The 17,931-nt window shown below is 38.9% G+C and overlaps 1 protein-coding gene across 1 annotated transcript; it reads left to right on the forward strand.

The window, feature by feature from the left end:
* Positions 1-9,955: 9,955 nt before the first annotated feature.
* On the forward strand, positions 9,956-10,874 carry LOC112806242 (olfactory receptor 51B2-like). The gene is given in 2 exon segments (XM_073879597.1): positions 9,956-10,260; positions 10,262-10,874. Coding segments are annotated over 2 exon segments (918 nt in total).
* Positions 10,875-17,931: the final 7,057 nt, after the last annotated feature.

Raw genomic sequence — 17,931 nt, forward strand, 5'->3', positions numbered from 1 at the left:
TGAGAAACAATGGCTTATACTGATGTCATTATTACCTTTAGTTGGAGTGATATCTTGAAAGTGGAGCTGCATTTCTGTGGTAATAACTAAGAAAAAAGGACATCTCTTCTGGATAGACCGAACATATGGCAGTTCCAATTCCTTCCTGTTGACTGGTTTTCTGGGCTTGGAGGCAGTTCACCACTGGATTTCCACACCCTTCTTTTGTTTTTAATTTAATTTTATTATGTTATGTTAGTCACCATACAATACATCATTAGTTTTTGATGTAGTGATCCACGATTCATTGTTTTCATATAACACCCAGTGCTCCATGCTGTACGTGCCCTCCTTAATACCCATCACCAGGCTAACCCATCCCCCCACTCCCCACCCCTCTAAAACCCTCAAATTATTTCCCAGAGTCCATAGTCTCTCATGGTTTATCTCTACCTCTGATTTCCCCCCCTTCATTTTTCCCTTCCTTCTCCTAATGTGCTCCATGCTATTCCTTACGTTCCACAAATAAGTGAAACCATATGATAATTGACTTATTTCACTTAGCATAACCTCCTCCAGTCCCATCCATATTGATGTAAAAGTTGGGTAGTCATCCTTTCTGATGGCTGAGTGATATTCCATTGTATATATGGACCACATCTTCTTTATCCATTCATCTGTTGAAGGGCATCTTGGCTCTTTCCACAGTTTGACTATTGCGGACATTGCTGCTATGAACATTGGGGTGCATATGGCCCTTCTTTTCACTACATCTGTGTCTTTGGGGTAAATACCCAGTAGTGCAATTGCTGGGTCATAGGGTAGCTCTATTTTTAATTTTTTGAGGCACCTGCACACTGTTTTCCAAAGTGGCTGTACCAACTTGCATTCCCACCAACAGTGTAAGAGGGTTCCCCTTTCTCCACAACTTCTCCAACATTTGTTGTTTCTTGCCTTGTCAATTTTTGGCATTCTAACTGGTGTAAGGTGGTATCTCTATGTGGTTTTGATTTAAATTTCCCTGATGGCTAATGATGATGAGCATTTTTTCATGTGTCTATTAGCCATTTGTATGTCTTCTTCTGAGAAGTGTCTGTTCATGTCTTCTGCCCATTTTGATTGAAATTTTCTGATGAGTTGGGAAGGGACTGCAACTCAAGTCAAAATAGGCTGTGTTTTCATTACATCTCAGTTAGGTCAAAGAAACAAGAAGGTGAGCCAGGAGAAAAATTATAAAGAAGATGCTATTGATGTGATTGGTACTTTGTCCAGATCACTTTACACAACTGTGCACCTACTCCTTGCTCCTATGAATGTTAGTTGCTCATCACTCACATTTGCTGCTTTCTCTAGCTTATTAGTCCCAAGATAATTGGAACTGCTTCACCAAGATTATAACCCCTGCTTCCCAGGAGGCAGACCACAGGCGAATAACATTTTCCCTCATAAAGCTAAACTCCAGCTGGGGACTATGTCCTTGCTTATCTCCTTCCCCTGCCTACCCTGTTTTTTCTTGCTCCCTGTCTCCAGAGAGTATTCATTAATAAATTGTATACATCTGAATCCCTGTCTCAGGTTTTACTTACAGGGAGCCCAGCACAAGAAAACCCACAACTCTCATCTCTTTCCTGTTTCATCAATTGTAAAAGGACTGAGCTTACAAAAAGAGAGCAACTGTATGATTTACTGTTTTTTCATCCTATCACTTGATGATATCCAAGTAACACAGCTTGAATACCAAACTGTGTGTGCGTGTGTGTGTGTGTGCACGCGCACGTGCACACACGCGATGGTAAGTTACATTCTATTTCCCATTATCCGTTTTCCCAAAATGCAGGAAATGAAAGCTAAAAAATTCAGGAAAGCAAACCTGGCTGACCACTTGGTCAATGATTAATGAAATAATTGCCCTTGTTTGGGAAATTCATTTCTTATTTGCAAGTAATTGAGGAAACAAATTCATCAAAAAGAGGCTGTAGGGGGAAAACAGAATTGGGAGAACCAGGGAAGAAATTAAAGGAATACCTCTATTTATCTATACAAAAGAACTACAAATGACTGCAATTCACCTAGACATTTATTTTTCTTAAAAATCTGTTTTATGAATCAACATAAGCACCCTTCCTTGGGTGTATGTTACTATCATCACAAAATTTAGTTTTCTGTAGATCTAATATAGGTTTATCTGTGGTAAAATGCAGGGTACCAAAAGCAACCTATTTGCAACAATATATCCCAGGAAACACTGCAAATATGTTTTGTATTCATAAGCAAGGTGGACTTCAGAGTGGTCTGTTGGACCAACGCATCAGCCCATAAGTGAATCTCCATCAGGACAGGTTGGTGAAATCTGAAATTTAGCTTATCATCACTGAATACTTAAAAAAAAAAAAAAAGAACTGTATGGAGTTACTATTGGAGAATTTCATGATAAATAAATTCACTAGTGCTTAATGAGACGAATAATCAGCATGTAGTTACAGGAGATTTAAGGCTTATTAGAACATATATTAGGAAAAAGCCTTTGCCAGTATTATCCTTGCTCTTCCAAAGAATTTTATATTAGCTATAATTTAAAGAATAATCTACCATAAGGATATGAATTTGAGTTAGAAAATGAAAGGTTAATCATGCATTCCTCTGGATGAAAGACAAAATCCAGTCTTAAAAATCATCAGAAAGAGAGTCAGAAATATTAGAGAGATACATTGAAAAACCTTAACCTGATCTAAAAAGTCAGCAGATTATTCCTCTTCCAAATATAAAATGAACGAATAGCAAGTGAGAGGCAGATGAATTCATTCTGTTAATTAATAAATAATTCCTGGATTTTTTCTCAGGAGATGCAGATGTTTATAGGGTAAATGAAAGAAGATGAGTTTATACTTATTAAGCTTTATATTAAATTAGATATTCAGAGGTATTAGAAATGTTTAAAGGACCCAGGGGTCTCTATATGCAATTAAAGAATGTCAGTCAATTTTTATTTTATAGCCTAAATCTGCAGACAGTATCATTGTTATGAATAAGCTCATAGACAAAATTTATTTTTATAGGAAATTTAGAAGTTTATGCCCCTATAGTTCTATTGCTTGTCACCAAGCTGACAGGCGGTGAGAACAGTAAAGAAGCACCACAAACATGAGTAAGATGAGATGGATCCTTCAGAGGAAAAATTTAAAAGATGGGATCTGCATGGACTAGGGTGGAATGCTGAAGACTGACAGATAATAGAATTGAACTCCATATAAAAAAGAAGGCTTTCGAGATCAAAACAGTCTTGCTTAACAAATAGCAAACAATTCCTAGGAAAAAGACTCCTCTGAATCCTTAGTGAAGGTACTTAGAATGCCTGAATGTTACCTTCAGATATGTTATAAATATTATAGGGTATAAATAGGACTTAAACTGTGTGACACTGCAGCTCTGAACCATTGCTGGGAAATGGTAGGTAAGGCCAGAGGAAAATATTTTAACTCAAAAGATAAGATATTGTTACTGATGAGGCCATCTGAATATCTTCAAAACACATATTCCCATGAAGATTGAGCTCTGTGACCCAGAAGGAGACAGGCACTGACTGTATGATCCTTGTCAGGAGCACTACATCAAAGAAAGGCTTTCATTACATGAGATGGGAAGTTCTTCCAAATCCGAGATATTATGCTACTGTGAATCCTATACTTCACAGGCAGTGTTGTAGGAAATATGAAAGGAATGAATAAAGTTTGGAAAACACATGCATGACAAGACGTTAATGGCCACTTAAGGAAATGGTGCCCTGCTCACCTCCTTCCAGTGCCCCCAAACTTGGCTGCTTGGAGTGTTGGTTGATATGGGCTAACAGCTGCTCCCATTCTCCAGTGACTTGTCCTATGTCTCACGTGGAAAGTTATCCTGACTGCGGCATCTTGCAGCAAATGACCTTCTACCAGTTCTAGAGAAAGTGGTGCTTCCTGGAATGGAGTTACACCCAAGGATGGGGAGCTCTGTGGATGAGAAGGTAAATCTTCCAACTGATGAAACACAGGGAAAGCTTGAAATCATGTGAATTATCTCAGGTGCTCACTACGTTACCTCATTTTCAGCTCAAAATATGGCTTTCCCAAATCAAGTCATCCTTAAGTATGCATTTAATACAGAGTTTTCAGGGAAAGGAAATTCAGACTCAACTCATTCTCAGAGACTGACTCCTAATCATGACTTCCCAAATCCTACTGACTTTCAGAAAGACTTATGGGCAGAGGAGAGTTCAGGAGGAACTTAACTGAATCTGAAATGTCAGAAACCAAAATGTGACCTACATAGTTTACCACATTGCACCCATCCTCATTTTAAAGTCTCACAGTTGAGCTAGGCTCCAGGACAAATTTAGAAAACAAAGCTAAGACAAAACAAGAGTTCATCAGATCCTTATCCATGTCAGAATGTGAATACAGTCCTTTCTACTCAAGTATGAATTATCAGAGGAGGTCAAGGATGGAAAGAACACCTTCTCCATGTCCACTACTTCACTTCATTATTATTTAAAGTAAAAGATTTTTTACTTAACTTACATGGTTCCAAACATAAGAACTATGATCTCTGGATAAGACTTACTAAGAGGAAGATATAAAGCTTACTGTTTGAAAGAATTTATCAGTAATTAGACTCATTTGTGAGATAATATCACTTTAAGAATGCATGTATGAAACAGTGTAATAAGTGATCTCATCTGAAACCAAAGGAAGGTAATTGTCAGAGAATTATCAAACTTCATCTAAGTTTAGTGAGATTACTTGCTCCTGGATTCAGGAATGGCAATGTCAAATGCCATTTTGATGGTATCTTCTCTGTTCAGGTGGGGATCAGAAAGGACAAAGGTGATTTGACAGCACAATTTCCATCTGCTAAATGAAGCTACAATTCTGCTTTCTGTCTGTAGTGACAATGTGGAGTTATAGGACACAGCTCTGGGGGCCCTCATCCTTCCCCAGAGGAGGCCAGGAGAAGATATCCCAGAAGCTTAATTATCCAGCAGCCAAAGGGACCCTGGGGAAGCATTTTTCTATACAAATAGCTTCACCAATTAATCCTATCAGCAGCCTTCAAAGATAATATGGGCATCACGTTCTATATCAAGACCACAATTATCTCTCCCCTTAATTCCTGGTGCCCCAGGTATGGCTCTGGTGACCATGAGAGAATAGGATGGAGATAATAAAGAAGAAATTGAAGATGACTGCTCTTCTTGGACTCCTCTTCCTTTATGCAGACATTGCAAGATGGTGAATACAGGAGTGGGGAAATCTGTGTGTATCCATGGGCTGGGGCTGTGTCCAGTGTAACAGATTGCCACATAAAAATTCAGTTCCTGCTGTGAATTGTGTAAGACTGTTGAATCACAGACCTGTACCTCTGAAACAAATAATAACTTATATGTTAAAAAAAGAAGATAGTAGGAAGGGTAAAATGAAGGGAAGGGGAATGGGGGGGAGACAAACTATGAGAGACTATGGACTCTGAGAAACAAACTGAGGGTTCTAGAGGGGAGGGGTTTGGGGAGATGGGTTAGCCTGGTGATGGGTATTAAAGATGGCATGTATTGAATGGAGCACTGGGTGTTATACGCAAACAATGAATCATGGAACACTGCATCAAAAACTAATGATGTAATGTATAGTGATTAACATAGTAAAATAAAAAAAAAAGTTCAGCTCCCTAGGAAATATTGACTCCTCGAGCTACCCAGTGCATTTTTGTGTTGTCTTCTTTTGTTATTGTTTGAAATCATGGGTGCAGATATGAATAATCAAGAGATCCAGGTTGCAAATGGTGTTGGGAAAATTGGACAGCCACGTGCAGAAGAATGAAACTGGACCATTTCCTTACACCACACACAAAAATAGACTCCAAATGGTTGAAAGACCTAAATGTGAGACAGGAGTCCATCAAAATCCTAAAGGAGAACACAGGCAACAACCTCATTGACCTCAGCCGCAGCAACTTCTTCCTAGAAACATCGCCAAAGGCACGGGAAGCAAGGGCAAAAATGAACTATTGGGACTTCATCAAGATAAAAAGCTTTTGCACAGCAAAAGAAACAGTCCACAAAACCAAAAGACAACTGACAGAATGGGAGAAAATATTTGCCAATGACATATCAGATAAAGGGCTAGTATCCAAAATCTATAAAGAACTTATCAAACTCAACACCCAAACAACAAATAATCCAATCAAGAAATGGGCAGAAGACATGAACAGACACTTCTCCAAAGAAGACATCCCAATGGCCAACAGACACATGAAAAAGTGCTCAACATCGCTCGGCATCAGGGAAATCCAAATCAAAACCTCAATGAGATACCACCTCACACCCATCAGAATGGCTAAAATTAACAAGTCAGGAAATGACAGATGTTGGCGGGGATGCGGAGAAAGGGGAACCCTCCTACACTTTTGGTGGGAATGCAAGCTGGTGCAGCCACTCTGGAGAACAGTATGGAGGTTCCTCAAATAGTTGTAAATAGAGCTACCATACAATCCATCAATTGCACTACTGGGCATTTACCACAAAGATACAAATGTAGGGATCCGAGGGGGTACGTGCACCCCAATGTTTATAGTAGCAATGTCCACAATAGCCAAACTGGAAAGAGCCAAGATGTCCATCAACAGATGAATGGATAAAGAAGAGGTGGTATATATACACAATGGAATATTATGCAGCCATCAAAAGGAATGAGATCTTGCCATTTGCAACGACGAGGATGGAACTGGAGGGTGTTATGCTGAGTGAAATAAGTCAATCCGAGAAAGACATGTATCATATGACCTCACTGATATGAGGAATTCTTAATCTCAGGAAACAAACTGAGGGTTGCTGGAGTGGTGGGAGGGGTGGGAGGGACGGGGTGGCTGGGTGATAGACATTGGGGAGGGTATGTGCTATGGTGAACGCTGTGAATTGTGCAAGACTGTCGAATCACAGATCTGTACCTCTGAAACAAATAATGCAATATATGTTAAGAAAAAAAAAAGAAGAAGATAGCAGGAGGGGAAGAATGAAGGGGAGTAAATTGGAGGGGGAGACAAACCATGAGAGACGATGAACTCTGAAAAACAAACTGAGGGTTCTAGAGGGGAGAGGGGTGGGAGGATGGGTTAACCTGTTGATGGGTATTAAAGAGGGCACATTCTGCGTGGAGCACTGGGTGTTATGCACAAACAATGAATCATGGAACACTACATCAAAAGCTAATGATGTAATGTATGGTGATTAACATAACAATAAAAAATTTAAAGTAAAAAAAGAATGATGAATATGTTGGGTGGGGGATGGGCTAAATGGGTGATAGGTATTAAGGAGGGCACTTGTTGTGATGAGCACTGGGTGTTATATGTAAATGATGAATCACTAAATTCTACTCCTGAAACCAATATTACACTACATCTTAACTCGAATTTAAATAAAAATTTAAAAACAAACAAAGAAACAAAAAAAGAGATCCAGGTTGCTACCTAGATTTTCTTATTAGCCCAGAGCTATCAAGAATATTTTTCCTACAATAAGAATATTCTCTAGGTGAGGTAGGCAGAGGAAGAGAGACTGGTGTTGGGAGTACAGGTGCAGGGCAGGGTCACATGACACATACGGGTTTCGATATCACATCTTTTCCTCCTCTTGGTACTCTTCTCAGTGTTCAGTTTTCTTTTGCTCACATCTCCCTATGTTACCTTTCTGTCCTCTCTTTCCTCTTCTTTGTACTTTATGCCTTCAGTGATTTGACTAATTCTCAGTTATAAGACAAAACTGTGTGTGTGTGTGTGTGTGTGTGTGTGTGTTCTTGCCCCAATGCTTATCCTTAAGAGTTGTTGTTCCTTTAAGGCTTGGGAATGAGCACAGTGTAAGAGCTCCACTGGGGGTAAGATACAGTCAGGACTGGCGAGGAATGTCCACCATTGAGAAAAAATTGGAGTCTGGAGGGTTTGATGGTGACCACATATGCAGGGTGTTGGTAAGTTATTGGTGACTCTTAACTGGACATTTGCTTGGTGAATGGCTGTGCTTCAATCAGTCAGCTTACACATTAGCCAATTAGTGTGTCAGTAAGTAGTTTGGAAGTCAATGTCAATACATAAATCAGCTTAACTATCAGCTTACCAGCGAGTTAGTGTATCACCCTGTTAAAAATAAGACCATTGATATTTCATTAAGGACCTGGTAATCTATATCAAAATCTGTCTTTGCTTCCAGGAAGACTGATGTATTCATAGAACAGTCAATAAGGAAAGCAATGTTAGCATTGGATTGAAAATACATCCATGTTTTAATTGGATTGAATTAATTAGAGTGCTTAGGTCTGAGAGGCTGGTACTAAAATGTAAAACATATTGCATTAAGGTTTGTACTAGAGCATGCGTGATGGGGAAGAGACATATGGGACTTAGCTACAGGGAGAGGACAAAGTGAGGGATAAGATTTAAACCCAGTAAAAGTGTAATGCGCATAAGAAGGAGGGAATAGGAAAATGACGGGATGGAGATGACATCCAGCTGAATCCTAGGTGCATATGCAAGAAAGGCAGGAATCACCAGACCTGTCTAGCCAAGGCCGACCGGAATTAGCTGAACCCTATATGTGAATACAAAAGTAATTGTTTAATGTAAGCCACTGAAGCCACACAGGCCTTTGTCATGTAGCAATTTTTTTTTTTACATTGGCTAATTGACACAGTAAGTAACTTGCATAAACTCTTCAAATATTAGTTTAATATTCAATGCTAGTGCACTAGTTTTCTATTGCTGTGTAATAAATGACCATGAACTGCACTGCTCACAACACTTGTTCATAATACCACAGTTGTGTAGGTCAGAGTCTGGTAGTCTTGATTGGTTCTCTGTTTAGGTTGTCATAAAGCAACAGCTGGGCTGGGGTCTTGTATGAAATTTCTAGGGAAGAATCCACTTCCAAATGAATTCATGTTGTTGGCAGAATATATTTCCTTATGGCACTAAGAATGATGTCCATACTTTTTTGCAGGCTGTCATCTGGGACCCTCTCTTTGCTCCTAGAAACTGCCTGAATTCTTTCTCATGTGGCCCCCTAGATCTTCAAACTAGTAACTATCTGTCAATTTTTTCTCAAACGTTGAATCATTTCAGGTTCTCATTCCACCACTAGTCTAACTTTTTCACTACTAGTGAAAAATCTTTGCTTTTAAGGGCTCATGTGATTAGATTTGGTCCACCCTGTCTTTTCACGGCTTGCTAGCTCGTTTCATTTTAGTGAGATAGACACGATTGTCTTTAGGTAAAAGTTAGGAATTGAAAAAGTCACTTCTAAGTTTCCATCTGCTGTCTTCAGCACCAAATTCAATTCTTCCTCGAAGCAGGAAGTTGTAAATTCCATAAAGTTTATCAATGTAACAGTCCCAGGAGGTTAGGAGGCACCTGGACAGACTTCAGACACCCCTCTCTGGGGCTTTCTGAGTGTGTTGGTCCTGTGGGGTTGCATAATATACTTATCCATACAAAATATTATAGTGTGAACTACAACTCATGTAAATACGGTATCATCCCAAGAGAGCATATTTTTGTGACAAGACCATGAGGTTTGTGTCCTTGATGCCAAGTCAACTTCCTCATTCATGTAGGTATCATTAATTCCTATTTGTTGAATCAATGAACAGAATATGAATGGTGGATCTAAAATGGAAAGACCAACTTCTTTCCTATAATATAAAATATGTTCACAATAGAGAGAAGAAACTAGATGACAGAACTAGAGATGGACAAAGATACAGATGGACTACATTTAAGAGATAGTGGATTAAATAAAATGTAATATTAAAATTACTTTTAACTTTTTTCTTTTTTCTCTTTTTAATGTGGCTACTGGAAAATTTAAAATCACGTGCATGGCTCAAATTATATTTCTACTGAACAGTTTTGGTCTAGAGAGAGCTTTTTTTTTGTTTCTTCTCAGGGATCCACCATGTGGTCCAACATCAGTACTGCTCCTTTTCTACTGACTGGCTTCCCAGGTCTGGAGCTATTTCATCCTTGGATTTCCGTCTCCTTCTTTGTCATTTATGTCTCCATACTCCTCAGCAATGGTACCCTCCTCTTCCTTATCAGAGTAGACCACACTCTCCATGAGCCAATGTACTACTTTTTGGCTACATTGGTAGCCACGGACCTTGGAGTGACTTTGACAACAATGCCCACTGTGCTGGGTGTTCTGTGGCTTGATCACAGGGCAATCAGCCATGGAGCCTGCTACTTTCAGGTCTATCTAATGTGTGGAGTCTGGAGTCTTGCTCGTTATGGCCTATGATCGTTTTATTGCCATCTGCAATCCCCTGAGATACACCTCCATTTTCACCAATGCTAAAGTGGTGAAGATAGGTCTGGGGGTCCTAATGAGGGACTTTATACTTATTGCTCCCATAATCACCACCCTCTCTGGATTCCCCTACTGCAAATCCCATGTCCTCTCCCATGCCTTCTGCTTGCACCAGGATGTGATCAAACTGGCCTGTGCCGACATCACCTTCAATAGACTCTCTCCTATAGTGTTGGTCTCATTAACTTGTTTCTTGGACTCTGTGCTTATCCTTATCTCTTATATTCTAATCCTTAATAGTGTCATGAGAATTGCCTCAGTTAAGGAACAGGCTAAGGCTCTAAACACTTGTGTCTCCTATATTAGCTGTGTTCTGGTTTTTTATGTCACCGTGACTGGGCTGACCCTCATTCATCGATTTGGGCAATATGTGCCACATGTAGTTCATATTATCATGAGCTATATCTACTTCCTCTTCCCCTCATTTATGAATCCAATAATCTATGGTATTAAGATCAAGCAGATAAGGAATGGTATCAGTCGCCTTCTCTCTTTCCATAGAATTTGATTCTAATCTATTTACCTTGGAGTCTCTACCCACTACGGGATGGGTTTCTTGGGAGAACGGACTATATGAGGCCAATGTGGCTTACAATCAAAAGGACTAGCATTCCTGTCATTTAAAAGACACATACTCATTGCTCTGATTCTTAGCCCCTTGCCCCCATCATACTCCCAAGGACATTGACCTTAGTCCTGTTGCTCTGTTTGGTATGTTGGTTTGCTACATACTGTCATTTTCTCATCTGGCAGAATTGTCTTCATGGTTACCTGAGGCTAATGATATTTGAAATAGTTGCAGAGTCTATAAATTGAGAAGGGAATGAGTTAGCTTGCAAGAGCTCCCTGGCATTTTGTGGAAGACAGGTAAACATTTTTTGTATGCCTGAGAGCACATCAGAGATGACAGAGGGTCTTAGACAACCCTACTGGTATTGCATGGTGCTAGAGTGGATCAGAAATAAATGAGAATGAGAACTGGGTGTTATAGGCAACTGATGAATTACTGAACCCTACGTCTGAAACTAATGATGTATTATATGTTGGTTAATTGAATTTAAATTTAAAAAAGAAAGAAATGAGAATAAGATATTCAGACCAAGAGAGGGCTTGCTGCCAAAACCACCCAAGGCCAAAGAAGAACTTGGATCCTAGCAGATCCCAGTATAGCTAGATGCCCACCATAGATAGATTAATGAGAAGGCTCTGAGTTGCTGATATCTGGTGTCCTCAAACTTAGGGGATGAGGACTTCAAGCCACTACCATAAAATAAAGTTCCATTTCTTGCACACCTGAGTTTTTGTTCTGTGTTCTGCAGTTCATAACCTTTACATATGCTTAATGAAAAAAGATATTAGTCAAAGAAGCATTCTAATATGTACACAGGGGCAACATTTTGTCTTATTCTGGACTGAGGGAATGGCGGTGAAATAAACTATTTTCAGGAAATATTGTAATTGTATGGGCTTGAAACACAAAAGATATTTAAGGAAAGTTCTTTTAGGGCCTCCCATGTATTTTATTCCATGCGGCAGTAAACATGATGAGAATCTGTACATCAGCAATATGGGAGGAAAACTTACATTTTATTAGTCCATCAAAAGATAAAAAGGGATAGAGAGAATGATGTATATTCAGCAAAATTATAGAAAATATGTTGGCAGAGAGAATGCTAATGTATTCATTCAATAAAATTAGTCCATGACTTTTTTTTTCCTGACTGGAGAAGGAATTGCATATCCTTATGTCTTACCGGGATCACTGGAATGGTTTCCTATAAACAACAGATTCTCTTGTAAAGGAAATTATTTCTCCATTGGAAATGGCTATTTATAAAATAATCTGTGAAAACTATTGATTAGGATCTTCCTTCACTGTTTGATTCCATTCTTAATTCACCTAGCTTTTTTTCTCATTTGAGTCTATGAGAGAGAAGAGAATAATAGATCAATTGACCTGTGTAGTCCAGGGAGTTTAAAAATTAAAAAATAAAAGAATATATAACAAGAACTTAAAATCAAGGGAAAAATACATTTAAAAAAATCAAGGCAATGGTGATATAAGTAAGACTAACATAATAAGTGTCTCTAATAGAGTGATACCTAGAAATGAATTAAAAAAAAAACCAATGAAATATACAAGGTAATTCCATAGTTATAAACTATTTAAAGAAAATGTAATGGGCATGATCTTTATTTTTTATCATCTGTCTATCTGTGTGCAAAGGTACCTTAAAAATTTAAGATTTCATAGAAATATAGTTACCAATCAATTTTATTATACCATCTTATTATCTATGAAATTATATTCTATCTTTTACAATATATACTGTGTTCTCAAATTTCCCCAATTAAAATGGATAGAGTATATCTAGATATATGGAACAACCATTACATTTAAAAAGGCTAAAACGGTAATCATATTATACCTTTGACTAATCAGTAAATTTACTTGCATCAATTTATTCTTAGGAAATATGGAAAATTTGTAAAAAAAAATCACAGGGTGGTAGAAAGAATGTAGTCTTGGAAGAAAGCAGCACATCTACTCTTGCCTCCTTCACTTAAAACCTTTGTGATCTTGAGCAAATCATTTAATATCTGAGCCTCAGTTATCTATCAATTAAGAATAATAAAATGCATGCTATAGGCATTCATATGTCATGTTAATTATATTAATATCATTGTATTGGCAAAGCCAGACATCTAAAAATTTCTACCCATCAGCACTAAAACAGAAGGGAAGAACATTAAGCCAGTAGGAAATCATTTAATATATGATGATTCTTTCACACGATGAAATACATCGTTAATATGAATAAAAATTGTAAGTTTTAAATAGCCTTTGGAAATGATAATGTTCCTTCAAGCTTCTCCCTCGGCCACTCCCAGTATAGCTTTCCCCTATGAGGACACCAGGACAACCAGTCCATTGACACTTGTATTTTTGACTTCTTCTTGTCTTCATTTACCTTGACAACGAAGACAGTTTTATTTTCAGTTCTCTGGAAACTCTTATGCCAGTATCCTATGTGTTTTGTGTGTTTCATTGTTTGTTTTGGCTTATTTTAAATTAATCCTAGACATTTTATTCTTTTATACTCGTCCGAAAAAAACTTAACAAAATAAAGGAAATGTAAATATTTTCTTTCTGCTACCCATCATATTCTGCTCTGTTCATTGTGAAGCTGACACAAAAAGGCTAATGATCTAAAAATAAGGTAATTTTTCAGACAAAAGGTTGACTGTCCCCATACACATGGCTATTAAGAAATTCACTCATGTTCTTTCTGAATCAGAACTTATTTCCGCAAAGGAACAGAAATGACAAAAATACAGTTGGAATTCATAGCTGTAGGATCAACAATGGTACATGTGATCCCTCAGAGAAACTGGTATACCTGTGGTACTTAAGGTAGACAACAGGAAGGACATGCATGGATTTCTTAAACCCTGATGCCGAGGATTCAGAGGAGGGAGGATCACATAACTAAGTCCTGATATTCCACCTCTGCTGGCGTCTGAGTTTCCAGTCTTCCTCCCACATCCTTTGGGAGATGCATGAATGACCTGAGGACATTGATTAAGTGGCCCAGCTACTACCAGAAAGATGAAAAAGGGAAGAGAGATCAAGGGGTCTCCAGAGTGGCTGTAAAGCTAACTCCGGGGGAAGTGATTCCTACATATATAAGCTTTCTAATGGGGCCTCCTGAGGGGGCTATGTGAGGGAAACATCTAAACCTGGTCTTCAGAGAAGGCAAGGAACAAGTCCCTATTACAGCAACAAGGCTGGAGTGGATGAGTGCCAGGAACAGAAACATGGAATGACTCTTTTCCTTTCTGATATTATATACAGTCAAAAGAAGCACTTAAGAAAGTTTTCCAGAGGACTGCATAGAAGGATGTGTGTGCGTACACGTTAGGAACTGCTGTCTTAGAAAGGGCATGTGACACTCGCTGGGAAAAATAGAAAACCTGAGACTGTCTCTGGCCCATCACTCTTGTACCTATAGAGCTTATACCTCATTCCATTCAGGAGGAAGGGAGTAGATGAAAAGAGCAGATGAGGGGGAGTGGGTCTAACACTCTCCTCTCTGGTCACCTGTGCATTTGTTTTTGTTTTGTTTTTAAAGATTTTATTTACTTATTTGAGAGAGAGAGAAACAGCATGAGAGGAGAGAAGGTCAGAGGGAGAAGCAGGCTCCCCGCTGAGCCGGGAGCCCGATGTGGGACTCGATCCCGAGACTTCGGGATCGTGACCCGAGCCGAAAGCAGTCGCTTAACTGACTGAGCCACCCAGGCGCCCTCGCCTTGCATTGGGACTTTGTGATGGATTCATTACTCACTCTTCCCTTTTGATGTCCACGTACCGTTCCTATCCTTTATTCCTCATACTCCCAAGCCTCCTCTGCGTCTTTCCTGCCCCCATATCTACTGAGAGTCAAGCTGCGCTCTCAGGGTGAGCAGTTTGGTCTGTTTTTATGGATCTGTGTGTGTGTGTGTGTGTGTTGTTGTTGTTGTTGTTGTTGTTGTTGTTGTTACAAGTCTAGGAATCCCATTTACCTAGAAAAACATCATAACATGAAAATCATGGTGGATAAATCATCTAGATGTTTTCAGCATTAGGGACCCTGTTGAGACATTCACTGGCAATACTTTGCATACAATTGCACAGTGATCAAGGCCAGTTACAAACTCTGCTGGTGTGTATTGTGAGATTCTTCAGGACAGAGACTGTGCTCATGAAAAGGTTTTCTTAGCAATCAATATAGTAGCAGTCATGTGGTGTGTGCTCACTCATAATCTGCACATTCTAAATAGTAATCTTTCCACTTGTCCCAGATGATACCGAGGGATGGTGCTTTCACTGGTTATCTGCACCTTCAGGTGTACAGTGTCCTTTAAGGACAGTTCATCAGATATTAATAACACAGTTCCCCCAGGACTTTAGGAAGTCACTAAAGAAAATACATGTCCTGAGTTGGGAACTGCCTATCATTTTCAAGACTGTAGCTTTCCTCTCTACACCTAGACAAATTAATTCTTGTGTACCTGATGTAATTTTCTCAACGTTTGTCAATAAATCAACCCATTTATAGCCAAGCCATATTTATGGAACTTTCGCTACCTAATGCAAGCTTAGGAGGATGCATGAAGTATAGTCCCAGCCCTGAAGAAACTGTCTGTAGTGGCCTCAGTTTGATGACAGTATCTTGTACCCCTGGAAGCCCCACACACCTGCTCCTGGACAAATATCAGGTTTCTCTTTTCATCCTGGACAGGTTTTCCCTTTATTCCAAAGGCTCAGGAACGTGTCCTGGTTTTACATTCTTAGAGCTATCATAGCCTTCTGTGTATCTTATTTTTCTGATGCAAGCCTAGCTATAGAAGAAAATACAGTCCCCCTGTTTCTCATTTTTCTGCTCATAAAAATAGTAAAATCTTATGTCCTTGTTGGTCTTGGACATTTTATTACCAGTTTCCGAAAAGACCTAATTGATTTTTATTTTATTTTATTTATTTATTTGCCAGAGAGAGAGAGAGAGAGAGCACATAAGCAGGGGGAGTGGCAGGCAGAGGAAGAAGCAGACTCCCCCGCGGAGCAGGGAGGCAGATGAGGCACTTGATTCCAGGACACTGGGATCATGACCTGAGCCAAAAGCAGATGCTTAATAGACTGAACCACCCAGGTGTCCCAAGACCTAATTAACTTTTAAGGGGAAGCTTACAGTCTGGAAATATAGTTTAATGATTCTGAATTACTTTTCTTTAATAAATTAAATTCATGACCTTATGGGGTTTTTTGTTTTTGTTTTTGTTTCATTTTGTTTTGTTTTTGCTATTTTCCCCTTTAGAATAGATATCTCTAATTCACTACCTCTCCCAACACCTTTCTCTTCCTCTGACATGTTGTTTTCTCATCCCTGCTTTTAAACCTCAGGCAGCTTTCAGGGATAGAACAACATTTGTATAGTAATACTAATTTAAACCTGTATATGATTTGACATGCTTTAATTTTAGGGAACTCCTAGAGTTGATGATTTCTGTCTCGGTGAGTGCCATGCCCATACAGATTTAACTTCAGAGCATTTTCTTTTTCTTTTTTTTTAAAATATTTTATTTATTTATTTGACAGAGAGACACAGCGAGAGAGAAAGCACAAGAAGGTGGGGTGGGAGAGGGAGAAGCAGGCTCCCCGCCGAGTAGGGAGCCTGATGCGGGGCTCGATCCCAGGACCCTGGGATCATGACCTGAGCTGAAGGCAGACACTTAACTGACTGAGCCACCCAGGCACCCCTCAGAACACTTTCTTACACAAGAGTTACATTCTTTGTGAATTGTCCTGATTCTGATTTATTTCTGATATTAAGGACATTTTATGCAGAAGTGTTCTATTTCTGAATTTATGTTGAAGTGAGACTGTAGCATAAAAGGTAATAGGTTCTTTATTTGGGGTTGTTGCCACCAAGAATGTGGAAGTAGTAGAGATGACTGACGTCTTTAGGCTGTAGGAACATTATAATGTGACCAGTCACATGAGCAACAGCTCATCAGAAGTGAGGTATTGAAGGAAAAGGAGCTAACAGGTAAGAGGAGACATAGAGAAAGAATCTGAACATTCAATTAAGTCAAATGATTTTGGAAAGACAAGAAGCAGAAAGAGAACCAGTGAATAAAGCAGCTATGAAAAAAAAATTGCGTGAGGATATTTGACAGGAACAAAGAAACCACCCAGGTGGAAGAATCCAAAAACATGACTCTCCAAAGATGGAATAGATATGAAATGTTTAGGGCAGTGATTCTCAGATATTCCTGTACACCTGAATCACTTGGGGATTATGATAAAAGGCAAATTTTGGTTCAGTGGGTTGGAGGTAGAGTCTAAGGCCACATGTCTAACAACTCCCTGTGCTTGTTTGTTGCGGCTGGTCTGCGGCCCACACTTCTGGTAGACAAACTCTAAAAAGGGGTAATTAACTAACTGTTGGAGCAACAAAGCAATTAAAAAGGGTGGTGGCCTGTGTTCCATAAAACACCAACATTCAATTTCAAAAACAAACGAAGGCAAGTTTTTCTAACTGACAAGTATGTATTTATCATGATTGTGAAAGATAAAAGCAAAATCAAAGTTAAGTGTGTCCAGAAACTTAGCGGTCATAGCAAGAAAGCAGCTAAGTAAGATTATTATCCACTTGTACTTATTTACCTTATTCATTATTATTATACACTGTTAGTGGAAAAATTTTAAGCATACACACAATAGCTGGACCTGATGTAAGAAAAATTATTGGAAAACGTTTCATTTAATTTGAGAAAATTTTAACTATTAACTGAATATTTTTTTCTACTTAGGGAAAGACTAACATTCTTTATCTCAAGTGTAACCTGCAACCCTCTATTCTTCTTCTGCAGAAAAATACTTGTGGAGTTATAGTTATCATGCCAATTAATTATCTCCAAGTATGAAGATTGTGATTGAGGCTTCTGTGCTATAATACCAGTAAAAAATCTAGGCTCCTGGGTTAAAGGCTTCTAGAAAGCTGCTTTTCACTTGTGGACATAGT

This window comes from Callorhinus ursinus, unplaced genomic scaffold (genome assembly GCF_003265705.2).
Source record: "Callorhinus ursinus isolate GAN/ISIS: 27379988/994484 unplaced genomic scaffold, GSC_fseal_2.0 scaffold35, whole genome shotgun sequence".
NCBI lineage: Eukaryota > Metazoa > Chordata > Mammalia > Carnivora > Otariidae > Callorhinus > Callorhinus ursinus.